This window comes from Antennarius striatus, chromosome 22, assembly GCF_040054535.1.
Source record: "Antennarius striatus isolate MH-2024 chromosome 22, ASM4005453v1, whole genome shotgun sequence".
Lineage (NCBI taxonomy): Eukaryota > Metazoa > Chordata > Actinopteri > Lophiiformes > Antennariidae > Antennarius > Antennarius striatus.
This window is the reverse complement of record NC_090797.1, coordinates 4,129,245-4,152,437: the sequence shown is the minus strand read 5'-3', so window position 1 is coordinate 4,152,437 and position 23,193 is coordinate 4,129,245. Positions and strand designations below refer to the sequence as shown.

Sequence of the window (23,193 nt, the reverse complement as noted above, 5' to 3'; positions counted from 1 at the left end):
AGTCAAGACAGTCAAGTGTCCCATGTGGAAAAGGCTCACAAACATGAGATGAGAGTGTACGGCAGTGATTAACTCCAATCTTTATTCAATTAAATTAATTAATAATGAATTTGAATCATTATTTAGTTTAATATGGTAAAAAAAAGCTATAAATTCTCATATTTGAGCAAACATTTACGAGGTTTTTAAAATTCATATTTCTATTGGAATTTCTCTGCCCCATCAAAAATAATTTTTGAAGCAAAAGGAAAATATTATAGACCACAATACTTTTCCACATGGACTGGCATTGTTCATAGTGCTCTTAAATACTGTCCTACGACAAGCATAGTGAGTTTTGTCGTGCATCTGTCTATGCGATGGACAGGGTCCGCCAGCCACTCACGTGCCCAGGTAATCCCAAACCAGCCCCCCCATTGGCTGCTGAGGAGCAGCGGAGGGAGGGGCTTGTTTTCGCGACTGCTGAGAATGCCGCAGATGAAGAGCGAAGGGGGTTCTGGGGTGTGATGGACACACGCGCACGCAATTACACACACACAGATGCAGAATTGTATGCATACATGTTTATGCACACATGAAGGTAAAGGAGGATATTAAGCCACAATGAAAGGAGAAAATGGGAAGGGCAGAAGGGAGAGGAAAGTGAGAAAAGGTCAAACTGGCTACTTGTTACTGAAGGGGAGATTAGTACCGAAATAAGATACAGGAATCCAACCTAAAATAAAACAGTTGAACAGATGAAAACAGTTTTGCATAGTTTAGTTGTTTTCTAGCAGTGTCATCATCACGTATCCTTCTTTGCCTCACCTCTCCAGTTCGTGGATCTTTTTCTCTTTGTCATTCTTTTCGTTTTCGGTCTCCTTCAGGATCTCCAAAAGTCGTTCCACCTCCGACTGGGCTTTCCCGGCATCCTCTTTGTGCTGGGCCACCTCCTGCTCCAGACAGGAAATACGTTCGGAGAGTTCAGTGCTGGCCTGGGAATGTGCCGCCGCGCTCTGAGCCTGGAACAGAAATAAGACATTATAAATATTATGAAGTCTAATCTAATGTAATTACAGCTACATTCAAATGATCACTTTTTCCTACATGATAAAAAGCCCGCAGTCTTCTGCACAAGTTAACTTCATATGCTAACTTTCTTGCAGCAATAATGCTAATGTTTAGCAATCTTAAGCTTAGATAAGCATGTTAAGATGCTAATAAATTGTAATTAGCAGCAGTACCATTGTTGTTATGAATTAAACTACTGGAAAAATAATTTTTCTGATAAATATTACAACACTGTGTTTTCTTAAATCACAGGCTTACTGGCTCGTGTTTTTATTCGACGTCTGTTTTACTCTACGATTTATAAATTTATTATTTTAACTTCAAATTGAGTCATGCTAACTTTATTGCTGTTTTCACATCTCTGCATCGCACCTAGTATCTCTTTCTGTGGGTATGAAACGTGCTTCATAAATACAACGGCCTAGCCACGCATTGCCTTAGTGATGGTAACTGAAACATGCATTTACGCGCATTCATATAAGAAGAATATGAATCGGCGCATTAAGAAAAAAGCAGATTAGCTTCGTTGCAGAATTGTGGTTCTTTTTCCGATGTTCTGCTCTACTGTGCAGAAAATGCTGAAAAATAGAAAAAAAAAAGAAACAAAACAAGAAGAAAAAACAACAAGTTCCAACCAGCTTAGAGGTTAGAACAGCTGTGTGTGTTTCCCAGAAGCAAATGTTGCTCTTGGGACAGATTGACTCCGAGTGTGTGTGTGCGCACACGCCTTGGTCACACAATACATAAACCCTATTAGTTTTGGAAGTGCACAACAGTTTTTTTTTGCACATCTTTATGTGGAGAGGAAATGTTTGGGTGTCTGATGATATTATAAGAAGATCTGGGTGGAGGGGAGAGAGAGAGAGAGGGAAAGACAAATAAGAAAAGATAACATCTCACACTACGCCACATGGTCGATGGCAATCAGTTCACTCACAGGGACAAGAATCCACTCTTTTTTTAATCTGTTCACAGTAACAGAAAGAGACGGAAACATAAAATCTGTTGAGAGAAATGCTAAAGATCCACTGACACCTTCATATGAACACACACAGGCACACACTAAAACACTACATACACATTCAGGGTGTGGTGATGGTGCTCTATTCTCCACACTGTGAAAACGACTGTAAGGCTGTCAGCAAGCACACCATTTTATGGGCTGCTGTGTGAGAGGGAATATTTAATATGCAAACACACACACACAGAAAATTTAATGTAGCTCTGGCAAACCACTATTGGCTGGTTGACTGGAGTCGCATCCCTACCAGTATGCTGGAGACTGAGAGTCACCACAGGCAGTGAGATGTAAATGTTCTGGTTTACAGATTAATCTGGGCAGCGACAGGAGAAATCAGCAGGAATCAGTGTGAACTCGCCTGGCGAAGGCGTGAACGTTTCAGTCCTTTATATCATAAAAGTCCTTGTTTAAAGGTCTAATATTATGGTCTTTATTAACAATTTTATATACAGCCCTGAGGTCCCCGAAATACCTCTTTGAAGTTTTCTTGCTTAGAACGTCACAATAGACTTCTAATAAATCAATACATTCAGACCTTCTTCAGCTGGTTGTCTAGTTTGACACACTCCTCTTTCTTCTGCTCTAGGCTGATCTCCAGACTCTTCAGCTTGTTGTCCTTCTTCAGACCTGAAGAAGCCAGAGAGGAAGCCTTCTCCTTCAGATCCAACAGTGAAGTCTGAAACAGAGCCAAAGAGCAATGAGGAAGGAAGACGACTCTACAACTTCTCCCGTGCTGATGCAGCTGGGTGTTAAGTGCTTTGCACATCAACAGTATTCTCACTAACTCACATTAAAATATCATTTCAGTTTATTACCACTTGAGACTCATCTTCCTACTTTCCACGAGTTCCTGTTAAAAAACAGTAATACAGCTGAATTCCCAGAATGCACATTGCAGGACTGACGGCTGATATTACAAACATAAAATCAAGCTCTGTGAGACTTGAAGGCCTTCCTGCTCACCGTCCCCTTCTTCCTCAAAGCCTTTTCCCATGACCTGTCTCTTTTCTCACTCTTCCAGCTCAATCTCTCCATCCGTGAAGCCTCTCTCCCTTTCTTTTCTGGTCTTTTCCTCTTTTGGTATAGCAGCCGGCGAAAGACAAACCAACCGGACTGGAAGGACAGACACTCAGACGTGTAATTTTACCCTTGACTGACAATACCGACTCTTGCGCTACAGATCTTCGTGTTTGACCGGGCTTTGGTCGGACAAACCTTGCTGCATTCTCTGATTATTTTTAGGTCCATTTATATTTTGCTGTTGTCAGACAAACCTCACATCTGTGTTTAGCAGTGTGGAAAGGAATGCTTGTTTTCTTTGCGAGTTTTCCCATGTATTTTTCAAATTCTATAATGATGGCTCTATTAGGTTTTATGACCCCGCAATCACCAAAATTAGATGAAGAGTTGAAGAGGGGAAAAAAAGAGCACATTGGAGTTTTTTTACTACGACAAAAGTGCATATTTGATTTTATGGTGCTTTTAGTGCCCCTTTAAAGGACTATTTTGACTCTTTTACTCTTGGCAAGAATTAAAGGAAGAAATCAATACCATTCCTCACAGCTTAATGTATAACTGGAGATATTTACCTTTTAAAATGTTAAATGATTACAAGGTGAATTTATTTTTTTTGCTTCTGCCCTTACGTGAAACTTCTGCATCATTACAGGTGTGTTTTGAGAATGCACACACTGCTATTGTCCCTCTTGGGCATTAAAACACCAGCAGTAATGTTTTTATGTATCTTATACATTCCACAGACTTGGAGTCAGTACATTTTTCTGACTTATAGCGTAGATACGGATGAGTGTGTTTTCCCGAGTGTGTCTTCTACCTCGCGGTCAGACAGGTCAGCCTGCAGCTGGGAGACTTTCTCCTTCAGCTCCTTCAGCTCCTTCTTGCTGGACTCCACCTCCTCCCCCTTTTCTTTATCCTCCCTCTCCCGCTGCTCCTTCAACCTTTCAATGATTCGCTCCTGGGTATAATGGAGGAGGAGGAGGAGGAGGAGAGGAGTAAAGAATGTAAGTTAGAAGAATAGAGACAGAAAGACTCCAACAGTTATTCAAAGTCTCTCAATATCCAGTTTCTATACTAATAACAGTTGGATTAAACTTTATGTGCATGGGAACTCTGACAGGATCCAATAGCCAACAGTGATTTTAGACATGTAATACTTTCTGGCACAAGACATGATATTCACAACCACTAAAGCGCTACAGACCCTTTCTAGCTATAGAACAACACTTCCGCCAGCTCAAGAAGAAAAGTTCACATTCATAAAAGCAGTGGTGAGAATCCTGAGAGGCCTTAAAGGGCTGCTTGATGGTACAGATTAGGTTTAAGGTCCAATGAAGACGATTCTTTTTAAATCACCAACAGACCTTTCATATTATCTTTAGTTACTGATTGATACTAAAATGATTTATGATAAAAAAAAGTCTATTAACAAGTTGGTTTATCAAGATTAAAATAAGGGTTGGAAATGTGGTTTTGATGGTTACAATTAAAGTTAGGGGCTAATATGATGACTGCCTTTGCAAATATGGACACACAAGTAGATGTTTTTAGAATTAGGGGATATTTATTCTGCATGCAAAGAAGCAAAAACACACAACACAAAAAAAGATGAAGCATAAACCCAGTTAAAAACGCTTCAAGGCAACATGATTTATCCTTGCTTTGCTTTGAAACACAACACAGTGGGAAATAATGTGCCTGGCTAAGAAAATGAGCAATAAAATACAGGGGGAAAGCAGGAGTTGGAGAAAACAGGAGAAAATGAAAAAGAAAAGACATCCAAAACAATGAAAATTAGAGGGCGGAGAAAAAAAAATGTTTGGGAAAGTCGTTTGAGTGAAGTTAGAGCTGTCGGCCACCTCCGCCTGCCAACACTCATACATCTAAGTAACACCTTCGATATTAGCCACTGGACAATTGATGGCCTCTGTGTGTGTGTGTGTGTGTGTGTGTGTGTGTGTGTGTGTGTGTGTGTGTGTGTGTGTGTGTGTGTGTGTGTGTGTGTGTGTGTGTGTGTGTGTGTGTGTGTGTGTGTGTGTGTGTGTGTGTGTGTGTGCGCATGTGCGTGTGTGTGTACGTGTGTGTGTCGGTAACATAATCACACCTTACAGTACAAAAACATGTTCCCATCGAACACGTCAAAGTGGACCTCTGGTGTAAGTGTCACTCTTTCAGGGTCGGGTCCTGACGGTGAAATAACAGACCGTCAAACCGGCAGCTGAGGTTCCTTTCCCATGCCCGGAACCCTTTACGGTACCTGAATGTTTCGACAGTTACACTCTGGATGTTTTTGTTAGCATCTGTCCTGGCATGTGAGCGCGGGTTGGATGGTTTCTAACCTTTCCTGAACGCAGGCTGTGAAACATTTAATAATGAAACAGCCGATGTGATTATTAGCTCATTTCCATTCGTCCAGTCGTCTGGTCACTGTGTGGGCGGTTGGCGGTGGCGCTTTTATTGATGTAACCCCGCTCCGGCACTGACCTGAATTTGATGTTAGTAAAAGTGTGTACCTTCTCAGCCAGAGCCTCCTCCAGTGTTCCCAGCGCCGTATCGGTGTTGGATGTGTCCGTCTGTAAAGACTTGACTCTGTCTTTCAGGCCGCCTAGTTGTTTCTCTTTATCCCTCAGCTGATCCTGCAAGTTCTCTATCTGCAGAGACAAGAACAGAACACCATGAATAGATGAAGTTTTTTTTTTGTTACTGGAGTAACTGGAGCCTGGATGATACCTTAATCCTGGAGATGAACTACAAATAAATAAAAGCCATTTTTTACATGCTTATATTAAAGCTGTTTTAATTAGAATTACAACAAAATGACCTCAGACTCCACTGGAAAAGTCCATTTACAAATCTCATCATCATGCATTCATGGATACCAAGCACATGCAGGTTCATCCTGGTTTTGAAGCAGTTAAATCTTTTCTCATACATATTTTCATGCTATGTGAGAGAGAGGTGATTCTCCTTCTTCTCCCTATACTTCAAATACACACTCCTTAATCTCTTTCTCCCTGTCTCCCTTTGTTTCCTCTCACGGCGATTGGATCGTAAATTAATCTTCTGTTAAAACAAAAAAAAATCTGTAAAAATAACCGAAGGACTCACTCCTTCCTCGAGCTCACAACGAGCGTGTGAGACAGAGCGATCGCAGGCGAAGATAAAGGCTGTCAGATTTGTGGAATTCGTTAAAAAAAAATGTTTTAAGACCAAACTTGTACAATCAAAATTTCTCTCTGTCTTAAATGGAGTGAGGAGAAATGAAGCGATCGACGGCCCGTAACAAAAAAAAGGGGAAAGGCGAGATCGGTATGTAACCTTTGACTCCGCTGTAGGTGAGACGCACGCATTTACTGTACAGCCGAGATTGTGCGAATGTGTGTTCAAGAAGTGAAACATTTCCAGTGCCTCATTAATCAAGTGTTCACCTGACAGCTTGACTGACACCTCCTCTTCACACACACTCACGCACGCAGACGAACACACACACTTGACATTGAGAGTCAGGGGGAGTCTTTGATGTCAGCTACACTTCCTGAAAATGACAACTGCTGGATGCTACACACACTCACATACACAGACACACACTCAATGTCTGTTTTAGTCCTTAACCTGTGTTTGATAATGAACAGGAACCAAACTGTATTGACTGATCTTCTTCTTTTGTTATCACGTTCTTCACAAAATCAGGAGTGTTATCACTCAATTTCCAATGTGACTTTAATTATTAGCTGTAGCGATTGTCAAATCACACAAAATATTTGAAATAGCTTAATGCAACAGCTACTTTTAGCAGAATACTGCAGTCTTAACATTATTCAACCTTCTGGACAGCAGCCTCCAGAATTTGCAAATGAGAATTTGTTAAAACACGGTTCAAAAGTCTTCATGCTTCACTCCAAGACATACCTATGCACCAGTTCAGATAAGCCACAGACGTTCTAGATAAGAAAGTCTGGAGGAGGAAGAATGAACCCAATGATGAAAATAACAGCCTGCAGTGAAACACGGCGGACGATCGCTGATGCTCCGGCACTGCTTTGCTTCCTCATTGGAAGCCTGCAGCATGCGGAGGCTCAGATGGATTCCATCAAGCATCAGGAAATACTAGAAGACAACGTTTCACTGAAGACAAAGCTCCAGCATCATTGAATGTTTCGAAAGGAAATCCAACAATACTTCAGAGTCTGCTGAGGCCTGGTTTCAGAAGAAGTCCAGGATAACTCCAGAGCGGCTGTCAAAATTACCTGACTTCAGTCAAATGTTCAAATCTCAGGTGGGATTCCAAAAAGACAATTGCAGCAGGTAAACTAGGAATATTCCAGAACTGGAGGTGTTTGCCCATGAGGAATGGGTTAAGATTCCTCGGGAAGACTTCCAGGAATCTGGCTATGAATTTTTTTTTGTACCAGCACTAAAGACATTTGTCATTAAGAGGCTGAATAACTGAAACTGCCAGTAAAAGCAGTATTTTGTGTTGTATTTGAGAAAAATAGCAGTTACATCCATTTCAACCGTTCTTGTTTGATGTATTCAGAAAACCCGCTGATAAACAGTGTATTTTTCCAATAAACCTATAATGCAAAAGCTTTAGAATAATTTTGTGCCAGACTGTATAACAGAATTTAAGTTTAACATCAAAGAAATGAGGAAGGAAGATGAGACCAAATCATGGTGATTTTGTTCTCTACCAATATCTAATGATAGGTAACAGAAGAGAAGGAGTAGGAGAAAAGCAGGAAGAGAAAGAAGGTATTTTTAGTTCTTCAACATGCAAAAAGGAAAGAAATCACAAGCACAGACGAGATAAAGTAGGACTCAGCAGCATCTTTGTCTCGTGCTCAGACTCTGGACTGTATTCTATTTGAAGATGGCAGAGGTCATCATTTATTGAACAGGAGGAATTCATTAGTATGCATCTGATTTCAAACACTCTGTGTCTCTCTCCTCCCCCTCCCTGTCCTGCTTTATGTCTGTCGGCTTGATTGTCTCTCTCAATTATCCCCTCAAACTCTGCATTCTTTTTCCTGCAAAGTGACAACTGGAGAGACGGAGAAGAAAAAGGGAAGGAGGATGAACTTCCACAAAAAAGATTTGCTTGCTTCCTGCTTTCGCTCTTTCATCCACGACCAGTACACACTTTTGATTGTGTATACGTCAAATAGCAAAGATGGAAAATAAAGCCTGCCCATTCATTTAACTAGTGAAGCAAACACCGAAAACTGGCCAACAAAATGTGTACAGCACCTGTAAAGCTGGCTGACTGGCGAGAAAGCCTTCCTGTCTAATGTCTGCGTGAGGACTGGCTGCGCTCCCAAACTTCAGACTGTCTTACTGCGTCATCTAGTGGTTTAATGTAGAACTACAACATTCTGCTCACCCAGTCATCTGGATTCCAAAGCGAGAGCATCCCCCTCAACATATCCTAAGATTTCTGATTAATTTCAGATTTAACAGTGGAAAATAATGAGGGTAATTTGTTGTAAACCGGAAATCTAATTTGGATGGTTTGACAGTACTCCTATTAATTGTGATCTTCAGGAAGTACACTGTGAGATCACAGATTTTAACTGTTCATTATGGGAACGTGTTCCACGTGAGTGTGTGTTTTGACTCAATGTCTGTTCTTGTGTGTCTTCTTGCCTTCTTCTGCAGCACATTGACTTTTCGTTCCTTGACGTCCAGCATGTCTTTGAGGTCGCTGATCTCTCCGTGCTGAGTGCTCTTCTCCTCCGTTAGCTCCGAGATCTGTTGACTCTTCTTGGTGAGGAGGGACTCCTTCTCCTCCAGACGCAGACGGAGTGCATCCACCTGCGTATGCACACACACACATACACACACATTCAGATAATAAGTACATAGGAGGAGGTCTCAAATAAAAAACGCACACACAAATAAATGAGCAAAGAAAATGAGGTTGTGATCATGAAATGATATAGGTAAATGGCAATGCAAACAAAATTCACAGTAAAATAGAACCTCAGTCTGCAGAATGGCAGCTCTCTGTTCCTTGGCGGTGAGGGACTCCTTGAGGACGTCGACGTGTTGTTTGCTGTCAGAAAACTGATTGTTCAGAGTTTCCAGTTTGGTCCTAAAGGCTAACAGCTCGCTGTCCTTGCGACTCAGGTCCTGCTTGGCCTGTTCCACCTGACATGAGCACAGAGGGGGGCACGTTACACGCTGAGTCATATTAAAATACGTTACCCTCCACTTCAGGCTACACCCAGTGAGTACTCGATAACTGCGCTCATCTGAGATTTGCATTACTTGTAGAATACCATGTGAAAACAACTTGGAATTATTTGTCACCCACAAACAATATAGTTTAAGTTCCTTTGCACGTGGGGGATTGTGGGATGGGCCCACAGGGAAACAGCAGAGATCCTATTGGCTGCTGAGGCACACCTCTTTATTCCAGAGGAATCCTGTCTGATTTTTAAAGCCGTCCAAACGTCATAGTTCAGACCATTTCCCAAATGTTAACTACTGAATGGGCACTTACCTACCAGTATTGATGAGATAACACCTAACTGGCGCCAAAGATAAGCTTTATTGTAAGTTAGAATTGCGTAGCTTGTACACATTGTTTGCAATATGAATAAAGCAAAGGATCCTAAGGATTGGGGCAGCCTGTCCGGTATATATATCACTGCTGTCTGGCAGCTAGATTTTCTGTTCAATTTTTCCACAAGTTTGATACCTTAAGTATGTTTTATGGATATTTATGGGCATAAAAAGTGTTAAGAATGCAGAAAACGAATCCTCCATATGTTCCTGGGTGAGACTTTGTGGCTTTGACATGTTGAATTTGGTCAGTGGCACCCAAACCACAAGTGAATATCAGTCAAACTATGTTAAAACCCTCAATGCACTAATCCAAAGCCATAAAAAGAAAGAATCACCATGCAAGTGGAAAGAGAAGCAGGTTAGAGATATGCAGACTGCAGCACAGACAGCTGGAGTCTGGAGACTGCGTTTCTACATTTCAAATAACTATAAATATCAGCAACAACCTCATACACACAGAATGGAATAGATAAAGAAATAAAGACCTTGAACTTGTCCTAACAACATGCAAACTAACAAGAAAACAAACCAATGATCACTCATGGCAGAAAAATAAAAAGCGTATGCTCTTTATTGTCAAACTGAGGTATTAATTAGTCCCAGCTGCTCAGAGGGAACAGCATGTGAAGGTCATGGCAGCTCAGTGTGGTCTGAATGCTACAGGAGTCTACTGGGAATCCGCTCAAGCAGCATCCATCAGCTGTTAGTCAACTGGCGAGTTCTAGAAAGCAACTAGAAGGGAAAGAAAGAACACAGAGACGCATCTCTTACTGCAGACACCTCCCGCTGAAGCTCATTGGCTCGTTGCCTTAGCTCCTCCTTCTCTGATTGGCTTTTCGTTAGCTCCTCCTTCAGCTGCTCAACCTGACAGGAGAGGAGGGCGTCACCATGACAACGACAAATCAGCCGCCATAGCCGCTGACCGCTCTGGCCGCATGCGGATGTTGCAGTTTTATAATAAGAGGATCATCACCTCTTTCTTTGAGTCGACAACTTGGTTATAGAATCTTTTCAGTTACAAAAGCAAACGTTAATGATGGTTAAAGCCGCCAGTTCCAGCTTTCAACATAATTAACAATGGTAAATAAGACAGCAAATATAACAATACGTGTATGAAGACTGAGGGTATTTCTATAATCATACAATAAAACGGATATTGTTAAAAAACGCAACATGATTCCTTTAAGATGAGATAAAAACACAAAAATGTTCCAACTCAAAGAAGGAAATAAAGGATTAATAAAGGATGTTAACAGTCTAATCTTCCCACTGAAGCCCTTTATATAGTCATGTTCACAGTTTTTATTACATCCAGAGGAGGGCACGATGATTATGTCTGGATATGTAATGTTAACAAACAATTTTGCCTTTATTTAAAATATGATGGAGACAAATGGAACAACCGTACATCACAGCCGGGGGCGAAGACAAAGAAACACTTATGTTTATATAGATTTATCATTTGTCATTTTAGTTTGGAAAGCTGGGTGGATCTCATGTAACCACTGACACCACCAATGGATAGCCAAATCAAATCACAATACACAAGCAATCCGTTTCACCTTTAAGGAAATAATCTACATTTCCTTGTGCTGATTCAAGAGAATACAAAATGTTTTACTGATAAATTTGTCTTTAATATCTGAGATTTTCTGAGGTTGTCTTTCTCAGACTATTAGCCCCCTCTAGTGGCTCTGAGGGAATACTCCCGCCCTCACTGGATTACCACACTCAGCCCTGGCCAGTGGGTGTCTGTGTGTGTGTGTGTGTGTGTGTGTGTGTGTGTGTGTGTGTGTGTGTGTGTGTGTGTGTGTGTGTGTGTGTGTGTGTGTGTGTGTGTGTGTGTGTGTGTGTGTGTGTGTGTGTGTGTGTGTGTGTGTGTGTGTGTGTGTGTGTGTGTGTGTGTGTGTGTTACCTTGTTCTTCATGAACTTGGAGTGGGACCTGTAGACCTCCATCTGTTTGATCTCCTCTTCCCTCTCCTCGCTGCTCAGAGCTCCATTGGACTTCAGCATGTTCACCTCCTCCTCCAGCTCTCTCATTCCACGCTCCATGGAGCTGATCTTTGCATCCTGGCAGGACATGAAAACATCGCATTCAGAGAAATCAGCAGGTGTGATTCGCCGTACTGCTGGTATAAATATGATCAAAAATTATCTATGTTCTGTTGGCGAGGAGTGGATTTGCTGTGCATGTATTAAGCAGGAAACATTACTCAAAGCACAAATTAGAGAAACATTTTTCATGATCAAAAACGCATTTACCTTCATTTCAATGACTGTTTGTAAGGCCTTGGTCTTCGTGGATTCCGGAGCAGCTTCGTATCTCCTGTGTAGTTCCTGAGGAGCACAGACGTCACGATGGTCAGCAGAGGACAGAGAGCGACACCCAGAGGGAAAGAGAGAGGGATGAGGAGGAGGAGAAGGACGTGGGCCAGAACAGGAGGCATAGGCAACCGGAGGAAAAGGGTGGAGAGAGGGTTGAACGATGGGCGTGGGCCGAGGAGCAGGAGCGGGGAAGGATGGCGAGTGGTGGAGGGAAGGATGGGCCGAGGAAGCAACCACAAAAGGCGGATGATGGGGTGGGCAGGATGATGGAAGGATGGAGGGATGGATGGCGTGACGGTGGGAAGGAGGGGAAGGGACTGGGAAGGAAGGAGAGGAACATAGTTGGGGATGGCGTGAGGGTGGGTAAGGGGGAGAGGGTTGAAAGGGGGGAGCCACGTGGAAGGGAGGAGGAATAGGGATGGAGGCAGAAGCAGGAAAAGAGGGAGAGATGGGAATGGGGGGAGAGGTGGGAAGGTGTTTCCCTCTGGCAGATGCTCCAGCGATTAGCCTCCTTGGGTCGATCCGTCCATCCCACATCGTTCCGACCGTGACACCAGTAACTCAGTAACCGTGGTGACACCGTTTCAGCCTCGAACGTGTCTGAATGATCGAATTTGACAGCCTGAAAGGACGCTAATTCAATTAATTAGCTCCCACCTTTGAGTCCTTTATGTTTAAATGAAATCGAGATCAGTCTACAACTTAAAAGTCCAAATGAAGAAATCCAGTCGTCAAATGCTTGGATGTCCAACCATTAACCTATTTCTCTCTGATATTCCCTATAACCTGCTGATATCTAACTCAAAAAATTAACATATATGTTAAAATTACTAAAAGAAAATATAAGTTTCTCTGAATTCTCAAATAATTCTATGCCTTTCCACAAATTTCCACAGCGACATCCGATGACATCCTAGCTGTCTGGCTGTGGCTAACACATCTCAAGCCACTAGTTAAATGAAGTGAGAGCTAAGGGGTCAAAGGAAGGAGGGGGAAGTGAATGGAATGGGAAAAGATCAGAAGAGGGAAGGGAAACAAAGAATAAAGTAGAGAAGACGGCGCAGAGGACGCATCGCTGCTTTTCTAAGGAGGAAACACGCTTACAAAGGCAGCTAATGCAAGAAACACATATGCCTAAAAGATAGGATACAAGATGTAGCTTTAGGCACTAGCATCAATGCTTTGACTATTCCTGCACTGATGAAGACATCGCAAAAGTATGCCAGAAAAAGACAGAACATTATTAAATCTTATAAGCAAAAAGATATGTGATCGTAAAATTAATTCACCAATAATAAAAAGAAGGATCAGGTGAGAGTTGAGGTAATGTCACAATCTATTGAATCTCAATCATGGGCCAAAACTAAATCCACATATGTCTGGATGCCTGAAACAGAGTATCTGGATAACTGAACATATTCTCCATTGGAAACAGTACAAACGTGATATATTTAATGCTCATTCTGAATTCCATGCCTGAAAACATGTTTCAAACGAGTCGAAGAATGCTCAAAGACATCTGCCTGGAACATTTCAGAGGTGAATGAGGTCACTGGTGGAAAGTTATAGCTTGGGTAGGAAACTGAAACAGCTGAAAGCCTGGTGGTTTTTGACAAGATGATTTATTGGTTCAAAATAAACATTATTACGAGACTCATTACCTCAATCTCTATTTTAAAATTAAAAGGTCAGAAAGAAAATGTATAAACAGTATCGGACTTTTATTATTATTTGTTGTCTGGTATATGTTACCAATCCAAAATTGGGATTGTGTCCAAACCTTTAACTGGTTCTGTATTTGTTTATGAGTTGGTTTTTGTTTCGGTGAGACATGCGGTGAGACATGTGGTTGAATGTTGAAACAAATTCCCTCCCTGGGAAAGGAAAAGCTCTAAATCTATCAATAATTAAAACATTTTGTCTTCATACATACTCTGTCTGCTTTAGATTATTTAGGACCATTTGGAAGAAAAACTCGCAATTAAAATTTCATCAGTGGGCCAAAATCTGAGTTATAACTCCTGAAGATGAATATAATCAGGACAGATTCGACAAACTGCATCCGAAGTATGCAGAAATAAATCATTTTGCGAATGAGGTTGGTCTATCCTCAAAAACGTGTTTTCTGTCTTACCACTAGGGGGAGATGTTGTATGAAAAATCAAAGAAGGTGATGTTGAGTTTGAAGAATATATTGAGACAGAAAAGAGGCAAACGGAGCAAGAGGAGTGGACAACGTTGGATCAAGTGTGCTTTTTGTGTACTTGTGTGAGTCTTTTGATGTTTCTGTGCTGTATTGAAACTGAATTCTCTGCTGAGAGGGGACGCGGCCAAGGGCCGCGCCTAATTATGACATGGATTAATTTGCACGCACTCCCATCTGGCTGTATGCGAAGACACTCATCCACACATATGGGAATGCTTACATGCATGTTGATTTTTCTTCAACAGACTGCCACATCCATGCACACAAACACGCACACACACACACGCACACGCACGCACACACACACGCACGCACGCACGCACGCACACACACACACACACACACACACACACGCACCTCTCTGAGTTGAACCATCTCCTTGTCTTTCTGCTCGAGCAGACCCTCCAGTTGGTGGATGGTCATTTCAGCATCAGCCAAACGTCTCGTTCGTTCGTGGTCTTCCTCGTTCGCCCGTGACGACAGACCTTTACTCTGCAACATCTCCAATAGCTTCTTTATGGATTCATCCCTGTTAATAAAGAAAACATTTAAAGTAGCAGCAGTCGGAACCTTTAAATCACGCCATTTTGTCTCGCTGTTTGTCTTCACCTGGCGGTTAGAGTGTGTTTCTGCGTGTCTATCCTCAGCTCCATCTCTTCCACAGTCTTCCTCAGGAGGAACAGTTCCTTCACCTGTCGCTCGTACTCTCCATGGAGGCGCAGGAAGTCCTCCTCTGTCATGTCCTGAGGAGCGAAGGGCTGGTTTCCGAGGAGGCCGGAGTCTGGGTAATCGGACTGGAAGAGCTGGTTGAGATCTCGCTGGATCCGGAGCTCATCCTGTAAAGCCTGGATGGTGCACTGGAAATGCTGGAGGCAGAGAATCAAGACAAAGACATAAACCGTCTATTTAGAGGTGAAGCTGCTTTGATCTACTGAACATCAGAACGTTTGACTTGTCATCACAACACTGCTTTATTTTTAACAATAAGTGGTGACAAACATGTTATTCTTACTAAAATATCCTGCAATTGTGATATTGCTTCGGTCCATTTTGCAATTTTGATAATGCTTGAATTGCTTCGACCTTTCAATGGATTTTAAACCGTGTGTGTGACGTCACTACAATGTCCCCAGGCTCCTTTAAATTGCACCAGGTGTAACCTGAACAGCCAGGTCATCACCATATCAGTCACGGTGCTTCCACAAATTAAAAAAAAGAAAATCAGCATGAATGAAAAGAAAAGAAACCAGGAGATTAAAAAAGAAGAAGACAAAAGAAAAAAACAGACATTAAAAAAGGGAGAGCTGTTATCGCTCCTTCGTAGCTATCGTTAATCAGCAATGATGAGAAAAGGAACAAGATTAAAGGAAAAAGAAATAGACAGATGATAAAAAAGGCAAGCGTTCTTCTATTGATTCTCCTATCTCTATTGGGACAAGTGTGGAGAATATTTTTATAGATGAAATTCTCCATATTGCATCACTGTGTTGTGTGTGTGTGTGTGTGTGTGTGTGTGTGTGTGTGTGTGTGTGTGTGTGTGTGTGTGTGTGTGTGTGTGTGTGTGTGTGTGTGTGTGTGTGTGTGTGTGTGTGTGTGTGTTTGCGTCGGCGAGCGGGTTGGTGTGGTGACTCAAACTGATCTGACATTTATAGGACTTCTCAAAGAAGAAGAAGAAGAAAAAGAAGCACCCTTCTCCTCTCTTTAACATCGCCTCGCTGGTTAATCCTTCTGTTTCCGTGCCAACTGTGATCCCTCCTTCTGACATGCCAATACTGACCGACCCCAAGTAATGAAAATGAACTAAATCGGAAGAGCGTCACATTTTTCTCAGTTGAAATCCCCCGTTGTGAATTGTGAATTGGAATTTTATATAAAACTGTGTGATATACTTTATTGATGCAAACATTTATGACAATCCGTCACTTCCTATGATCTCCTTTCGAGAAAAGTTGCCTGCATGTATAAAAGAGGATAAACAGCAACCCCCTCAACAGTTACATAAATATGATTTTAAACATGATGCTTCCTATTTAATGTATTAAAGAAATGCCTGCAGGCATCATTATATAAAGCATGTCATGAGTCAGGAAAGCACACGCGTGTAACAGGCAGTCAAAAGTATGTCAGAGTTGAGAAAGAAAATGTTCTCTCACTCACAAACACACAAAAACACACATGCAGATACACACTGAACGGTCTCAACAGTATTTCTCGGAGAGAATAAGGGCGTAACACAAACACACACACACGTACAGTTGCACACACACTTGTGTATTGCTGAAGAGTTCAGAATTGCACACAAATGCAGACACACACACACACGGGGGCTTGTGCCAGTAACGCTCCCCCCGGCACACACAACTGGAATGTAGAGCAGAGAAATGCCAGACCACGAGAGAGGGAAGAAAAAAAAGGAGTGAAGCATGGAAAGGAAGCAAGTGGGGGAAAAAAGCAACGGAGAGGGAGATAAAGAGAGAGTGATGAGAGGAGTTAGAGAAAACAAGGTGTTAGCCTTAAAGAGTAGAGAGATAGACAGACACTCAGACAGAAAAATGTGTTTTTTTGTTTTGTTTTGTTCTTTTTGCTGAGTCATGTTTTGGCTCTTATCACCTATGACCCCGTCAAACAATTCCTGACACGGGACGGAGGGGGTTGGCTAACATGTCCAGTAACACTGGATGTTGACATAGTGGTAGCTGGACAAAGTGCATGGAAAAAGCAACAACTTATGAAATATGTTTGCTTCATATCCGAGGACACAGATTGGTGGAAATCCTTTAAAGCATTTGTATACTATTGATAAAAAAAAACAAAAAAACACAAACGAGTGATCGTAGAAGGGCTTTCAGACATCATATGTCAATCGCTCACTTGAAAAACACCAACAGACGAAGCATGAGATCTGAAATATAAATAGATGACATGAAAAATTTCTCCAACAGGATGCTTTCATCAGCATCCATTGTGTGTCTAAGCGCCATCATCTTTTCCTGAATCAGACATCTTTTGGATGAAAAAATCTAACCACGCTTTACATGATAGCGATAAATCAGCTACATTATTCTTCCATATAGAAATACCTGGGATTCAACAGCGGTTCTGTTGAAATTGAAATTCTGAGTTTAAAAATATCACAGGAATCTGTGAGTGTTCCTCAGTTGTTCTGCTATCAACCCTTACAGTCTGGTGGCTGTATTACACTGTTAAAAGATTGCTTAATAATTTTGATCTAGTTTGGTTCGGATTAGAAAGGAGGGGAGAGGAGGGGAGAGACGTTAAAATATGTTGGTGAACATTGATAATTTTTACATCTGCTCGTCATCACCCCCCTAGGGTAAATGCTCATCTGTCGTTCAATATCATCCTTCTCACCGTTATTAGTCCTCCGTCTCATCCCTTGTTTATTCTCATACTGTGTGAGTCACGCTTCCCCCTCCACAAACTGACAAAAACACACACAAGAATGAACAAAAACACACACACAACGAGTGCAAAATAATGCCCACACGCAGAAATTATGTTAGACAGTGGTCATGCTGTGTGTATGTGTGTGTGTGAGTGTGTGTGTGTGTGTGTGTGTGTGTGTGTGTGTGTGTGTGTGTGTGTGTGTGTGTGTGTGTGTGTGTGTGTGTGTGTGTGTGTGTGTGTGTGTGTGTGTGTGTGTGTGTGTGTGTGTGTGTAATGACCGTGACTAGTTTGAAAGCATCGCCCACTCAGGCATCACACAAGAGTCAGATTAACACTCTCTCTCTCATCTTTCTCCGAGAAACAAGGTGGAAGATGAAGAACATAATGAAAAGAAGGAATGAGAAGGAAAAGCAAGAAAGAGTATGGAGGGGATAAAATGAAGGGAAATTAAAGACATAAAATGACAGGAAGGAGGAGTGAAGAAATGAAAAAGATAGGAGGGAGAAAAGGGAAGAGGGCAAGAGTGAAATGCTGACCCTAATCAGTCGCTTTGTGATGCAACTTCAGGGCCAGCGGAGGGTTTATAGAGGGAAAGAAGGAGGGAGAGAAGAGAGGAAAGACTGCAGCCGTCACATTTATTGAACGTAAATACATTATAGATTGATGTACTGACAGAAATGAGGGCCTATAGGTGGATTTTAAGAGGGTAGAGGAACAGCAGGAGCAGAAAGGCAGGGATGAGGCTGTAATTCTGTTCATTCCTCACCAACTCTTCCTAAACCCACTCCTTATAAGGAAAGCCACAGGCCTCCACACACACACACACACACACACACACACACACACACACACACACACACACACACACACACACACACACACACACACACACACACACACACACACACACACACACACACACACACACACACACACGGCGAGAGAGAGAAAGTGAGAATGGGTGAGTGAAGTCACAAAATCACAGCCTTGAAGAAAAATAGAGGAGAGACATTTTTGTCTTCTTTCAAATTTAATTCATTTATTTTAGCTGCAAAACCAACACAGAATCTTTATGAAAGAAAAGCAGACAGAAAAGAGTGTTAGTCTCTCTCTATGCATTTCAGTTTTATAAGAGTCCTGAGTGCAGTAGACTCCTCCCTCCTTTTCTCAGTCAATTCTTCCCTTGAATCTTCCTCTTTCTGTGTCCGTCAATATCCCTCACTTCCTCACTCCATCTGCCGTTCTCTCCCCTGCCATCATTCCCTGTATTGGCCTTATACCCTCTTCCCTTTTTCCATCCATCTCTTCTTCAGGTTCGAGGACCACCTGTTACTGACGAGTGCACAGGTGTGAAGAACATACACTATACAAAGATGCACACAAATGCAATGGCAGTTTAATTAAAGGAATTATTTCTGTTAGGATTTTTACTCTTATAAAATAACTAATGCTTGGACAAACACAGTGTGCAAACATTGGCACAAACACAGACACACAAGAGAGGACTAATGAGTCATGGGTTGACGAGCAGAGGAGAGAAGGAGGTGCAGACAGCAGGCGACAGAAGGAAAAGGGGTAGGAAGAATTATTGTCGTTTATTTTAGGAACAGAGAATCTTATATCAAGTATAATAAAAGTTCATTTAATATTTTGAGACTGTACTGTATCCTGTGTTCAGGACCCTCTTGCAACAGATTTTTATGTTCATTCTTACATTCACACCTGCCCAGAATGGACACCCGGTCATTCCCTCTAACATCAGAGGCAAACATGGTTCTACAATAATTAGCATTTTGTAGAACACAACATTTGTCCATAGTTCTAATTTCCTTCGCTCTCCAAAAGGACTGTCAGGAGCAGGATTTGAACCCACGGCTCCAACAGGAGACGAGAAGTCCTTTCAGTCAGGAAGGAGTTAGCCCTTGAGTCTGGCGCCTTCGACCACTCGGCCATCCTGACAGTGATGCTTGTTTCTGTTATGCAATGCTATCCTATGCTTTCCAATGCTATGTGAACAGTTTTTCTCCACTGTCCAAAAGCTGTGTCAGGAGTGGAATTTAAACCCATGACTCCATTCGGAGACCAGAAGTCCCTTTAGTCAGGAAAAAGCTCTTGAGTCTGGTGCCTTAGACCATTCAGCCATCCTGACAGTGATGCCTGGCACTTTTATGCAATGCTATCCAATGCTAGGTGACAGATTTTTCTCTGCTGTTCAAAAGTGGGATTTGAACCCACGACTCCATATGGAGACCAGAATTCCCTTTAGTCAGGAAGGCATTTGCCCTTGAGTCTGGTGCCTTAGACCACTCGGCCATCCTGACAGTGATATTTGTCTCTATTATGCAATGCTATATTATGCTTTCCAATGCTAGGTGAAATACTTTTCTTTACTGTCCAAAAGCTGTGTCAGAAGTGGGATTTGAACCCACGCCTCCATTCGGAGACCAGAATTCCCTCTAGTCAGGAAGGCATTTGCCCTTGAGTCTGGCGCCTTAGACCACTCGGCCATCCTGACAGTGATATTTGTCTCTATTATGCAAAGCTATGTTATGCTTTCCAATGCTAGGTTAAATACGTTCCTTTGCTGGCCAAAAGCTGTGTCAGGAGTGGGATTTGAACCCACACCTCTGTTTGGAGACCAGAATTCCCTATAGTCAGGAAGGCATTTGCCCTTGAGTCTGGTGCCTTAGACCACTCGGCCATCCTGACAGTAATGCTTGGTTCTGTTATGCAATGCTATCCTATGCTTTACCATACTAGGTGAACAGTTTTTCTCTACTGTCCAAAAGCTGTCTCAGGAGTGGGATTTGAGCCCACGCCTCCAACTGGAGACCAGAAGTCCCTTTTAGTGAGGTATGAGCTGGCCCCTTAGGTCGCTCAGCCATCCTGACAGAAAAGCAAGGCTCTGTTATGCAATCCCATGTAAGGTGAAAGATGTATCTCTGCTGTCCAGATTGGGATTTGAACCCATACATCCAACAGGACACCAGAAGTCCCTTTAGTCAGGAAGTACTTAGCACTTGAGTCTGGCACCTTAGACCACTCAGCTATCCTGGCAGCTATGCAAGGCTGTTATGCAATGCTATACTAGGTGAAGTATGTTCCTTTGCTGGCCAAAAGCTGTGTCAGGAGTGGGATTTGAACCCACGCCTCTGTTTGGAGACCAGAATTCCCTATAGTCAGGAAGGCATTAGCCCTTGAGTCTGGCGCCTTAGACCACTCGGCCATCCTGACAGTGATCCTTGGTTCTGTTATGCAATGCTATCCTATGCTTTACCATACTAGGTGAAAAGTTTTTCTCTACTGTCCAAAAGCTGTGTCAGGAGTGGGATTTGAACCCACGCCTCCATTCGGAGACCAGAATTCCCTTTAGTCAGGAAGGCATTTACCCTTGAGTCTGGCGCCTTAGACCACTCGGCCATCCTGACAGAGATGCTATGTGCTGTTATGCTAGCCAATGCTAGGTGAAAGACTTTCCTCTACTGTCCAAAAGGCTGGTCAGGAGTGGGATTTGAACCCACGCCTCCAACTGGAGACCAGAAGTCCCTTTTAGTGAGGTACGAGCTGGCCCCTTAGGTCGCTCAGCCATCCTGACAGAAAAGCAAGGCTCTGTTATGCAATCCCATGTAAGGTGAAAGATGTATCTCTGCTGTCCAGATTGGGATTTGAACCCATACATCCAACAGGACACCAGAAGTCCCTTTAGTCAGGAAGTACTTAGCACTTGAGTCTGGCACCTTAGACCACTCAGCTATCCTGGCAGCTATGCAAGGCTGTTATGCAATGCTATACTAGGTGAAGTATGTTCCTTTGCTGGCCAAAAGCTGTGTCAGGAGTGGGATTTGAACCCACGCCTCTGTTTGGAGACCAGAATTCCCTTTAGTCAGGAAGGCATTTGCCCTTGAGTCTGGTGCCTTAGACCACTCGGCCATCCTGACAGTGATATTTGTCTCTATTATGCAATGCTATATTATGCTTTCCAATGCTAGGTGAAATACTTTTCTTTACTGTCCAAAAGCTGTGTCAGAAGTGGGATTTGAACCCACGCCTCCATTCGGAGACCAGAATTCCCTCTAGTCAGGAAGGCATTTGCCCTTGAGTCTGGCGCCTTAGACCACTCGGCCATCCTGACAGTGATATTTGTCTCTATTATGCAAAGCTATGTTATGCTTTCCAATGCTAGGTTAAATACGTTCCTTTGCTGGCCAAAAGCTGTGTCAGGAGTGGGATTTGAACCCACACCTCTGTTTGGAGACCAGAATTCCCTATAGTCAGGAAGGCATTTGCCCTTGAGTCTGGCGCCTTAGACCACTCGGCCATCCTGACAGTAATGCTTGGTTCTGTTATGCAATGCTATCCTATGCTTTACCATACTAGGTGAACAGTTTTTCTCTACTGTCCAAAAGCTGTCTCAGGAGTGGGATTTGAGCCCACGCCTCCAACTGGAGACCAGAAGTCCCTTTTAGTGAGGTATGAGCTGGCCCCTTAGGTCGCTCAGCCATCCTGACAGAAAAGCAAGGCTCTGTTACGCTATCCCATGTAAGGTGAAAGATGTATCTCTGCTGTCCAGATTGGGATTTGAACCCACACATCCAACAGGACACCAGAAGTCCCTTTAGTCAGGAAGTACTTAGCACTTGAGTCTGGCACCTTAGACCACTCAGCTATCCTGGCAGCTATGCAAGGCTGTTATTCAATGCTATACTAGGATGTAGTATGTTCCTTTGCTGGCCAAAAGCTGTGTCAGGAGTGGGATTTGAACCCACGCCTCTGTTTGGAGACCAGAATTCCCTTTAGTCAGGAAGGCATTAGCCCTTGAGTCTGGCGCCTTAGACCACTCGGCCATCCTGACAGAGATGCTATGTGCTGTTATGCTAGCCAATGCTAGGTGAAAGACTTTCCTCTACTGTCCAAAAGGCTGGTCAGGAGTGGGATTTGAACCCACGCCTCCAACTGGAGACCAGAAGTCCCTTTTAGTGAGGTACGAGCTGGCCCCTTAGGTCGCTCAGCCATCCTGACAGAAAAGCAAGGCTTTGTTATGCAATCCCATGTAAGGTGAAAGATGTATCTCTGCTGTCCAGATTGGGATTTGAACCCATACATCCAACAGGACACCAGAAGTCCCTTTAGTCAGGAAGTACTTAGCACTTGAGTCTGGCACCTTAGACCACTCAGCTATCCTGGCAGCTATGCAAGGCTGTTATGCAATGCTATACTAGGTGAAGTATGTTCCTTTGCTGGCCAAAAGCTGTGTCAGGAGTGGGATTTGAACCCACGCCTCTGTTTGGAGACCAGAATTCCCTATAGTCAGGAAGGCATTAGCCCTTGAGTCTGGCGCCTTAGACCACTCGGCCATCCTGACAGTGATGCTTGGTTCTGTTATGCAATGCTATCCTATGCTTTACCATACTAGGTGAACAGTTTTTCTCTACTGTCCAAAAGCTGTGTCAGGAGTGGGATTTGAACCCACGCCTCCATTCGGAGACCAGAATTCCCTCTAGTCAGGAAGGCATTTGCCCTTGAGTCTGGCGCCTTAGACCACTCGGCCATCCTGACAGTGATATTTGTCTCTATTATGCAATGCTATATTATGCTTTC

The 23,193-nt window shown here is 42.9% G+C and overlaps 1 protein-coding gene and 11 non-coding genes across 15 annotated transcripts in view; all 12 read right to left on the bottom strand.

Moving 5' to 3' along the window:
- LOC137589125 (ELKS/Rab6-interacting/CAST family member 1-like) overlaps nt 1-23,193 on the bottom strand; it is a 96,439-nt gene that overhangs the window by 55,436 nt on the left and 17,810 nt on the right. For 3 of the 4 annotated variants that reach the window (XM_068306624.1, XM_068306626.1, XM_068306625.1), the window contains exons 5-15: nt 14,797-15,053; nt 14,545-14,716; nt 11,919-11,993; nt 11,571-11,726; nt 10,427-10,519; nt 9,068-9,235; nt 8,732-8,899; nt 5,602-5,739; nt 3,906-4,046; nt 2,607-2,747; nt 808-1,001 (exon numbers count right to left, since the gene is read on the bottom strand). In XM_068306624.1, coding sequence (XP_068162725.1) covers nt 808-1,001; nt 2,607-2,747; nt 3,906-4,046; nt 5,602-5,739; nt 8,732-8,899; nt 9,068-9,235; nt 10,427-10,519; nt 11,571-11,726; nt 11,919-11,993; nt 14,545-14,716; nt 14,797-15,053 — 1,703 coding nt within the window. The remainder of the gene's footprint in view (nt 1-807; nt 1,002-2,606; nt 2,748-3,905; nt 4,047-5,601; nt 5,740-8,731; nt 8,900-9,067; nt 9,236-10,426; nt 10,520-11,570; nt 11,727-11,918; nt 11,994-14,544; nt 14,717-14,796; nt 15,054-23,193) is intronic. The other variant, XM_068306628.1, reaches the window with a different exon arrangement.
- trnal-caa (transfer RNA leucine (anticodon CAA)) lies at nt 19,805-19,916 on the bottom strand. Its single transcript has 2 exons — nt 19,879-19,916; nt 19,805-19,851 (listed from the first exon to the last, which is right to left on the bottom strand). It is a non-coding gene; the product is annotated as a tRNA-Leu (tRNA).
- On the bottom strand, nt 20,000-20,110 carry trnal-caa (transfer RNA leucine (anticodon CAA)). Its single transcript has 2 exons — nt 20,073-20,110; nt 20,000-20,045 (listed from the first exon to the last, which is right to left on the bottom strand). It is a non-coding gene; the product is annotated as a tRNA-Leu (tRNA).
- trnal-caa (transfer RNA leucine (anticodon CAA)) lies at nt 20,194-20,304 on the bottom strand. The gene is made up of 2 exons: nt 20,267-20,304; nt 20,194-20,239 (listed from the first exon to the last, which is right to left on the bottom strand). It is a non-coding gene; the product is annotated as a tRNA-Leu (tRNA).
- On the bottom strand, nt 20,719-20,829 carry trnal-caa (transfer RNA leucine (anticodon CAA)). Its single transcript has 2 exons — nt 20,792-20,829; nt 20,719-20,764 (listed from the first exon to the last, which is right to left on the bottom strand). It is a non-coding gene; the product is annotated as a tRNA-Leu (tRNA).
- Nucleotides 20,913-21,023, bottom strand: trnal-caa (transfer RNA leucine (anticodon CAA)). The gene is made up of 2 exons: nt 20,986-21,023; nt 20,913-20,958 (listed from the first exon to the last, which is right to left on the bottom strand). It is a non-coding gene; the product is annotated as a tRNA-Leu (tRNA).
- trnal-caa (transfer RNA leucine (anticodon CAA)) lies at nt 21,423-21,533 on the bottom strand. Its single transcript has 2 exons — nt 21,496-21,533; nt 21,423-21,468 (listed from the first exon to the last, which is right to left on the bottom strand). It is a non-coding gene; the product is annotated as a tRNA-Leu (tRNA).
- Nucleotides 21,617-21,727, bottom strand: trnal-caa (transfer RNA leucine (anticodon CAA)). Its single transcript has 2 exons — nt 21,690-21,727; nt 21,617-21,662 (listed from the first exon to the last, which is right to left on the bottom strand). It is a non-coding gene; the product is annotated as a tRNA-Leu (tRNA).
- Nucleotides 21,811-21,921, bottom strand: trnal-caa (transfer RNA leucine (anticodon CAA)). Its single transcript has 2 exons — nt 21,884-21,921; nt 21,811-21,856 (listed from the first exon to the last, which is right to left on the bottom strand). It is a non-coding gene; the product is annotated as a tRNA-Leu (tRNA).
- trnal-caa (transfer RNA leucine (anticodon CAA)) lies at nt 22,337-22,447 on the bottom strand. The gene is made up of 2 exons: nt 22,410-22,447; nt 22,337-22,382 (listed from the first exon to the last, which is right to left on the bottom strand). It is a non-coding gene; the product is annotated as a tRNA-Leu (tRNA).
- On the bottom strand, nt 22,847-22,957 carry trnal-caa (transfer RNA leucine (anticodon CAA)). The gene is made up of 2 exons: nt 22,920-22,957; nt 22,847-22,892 (listed from the first exon to the last, which is right to left on the bottom strand). It is a non-coding gene; the product is annotated as a tRNA-Leu (tRNA).
- Nucleotides 23,041-23,151, bottom strand: trnal-caa (transfer RNA leucine (anticodon CAA)). The gene is made up of 2 exons: nt 23,114-23,151; nt 23,041-23,086 (listed from the first exon to the last, which is right to left on the bottom strand). It is a non-coding gene; the product is annotated as a tRNA-Leu (tRNA).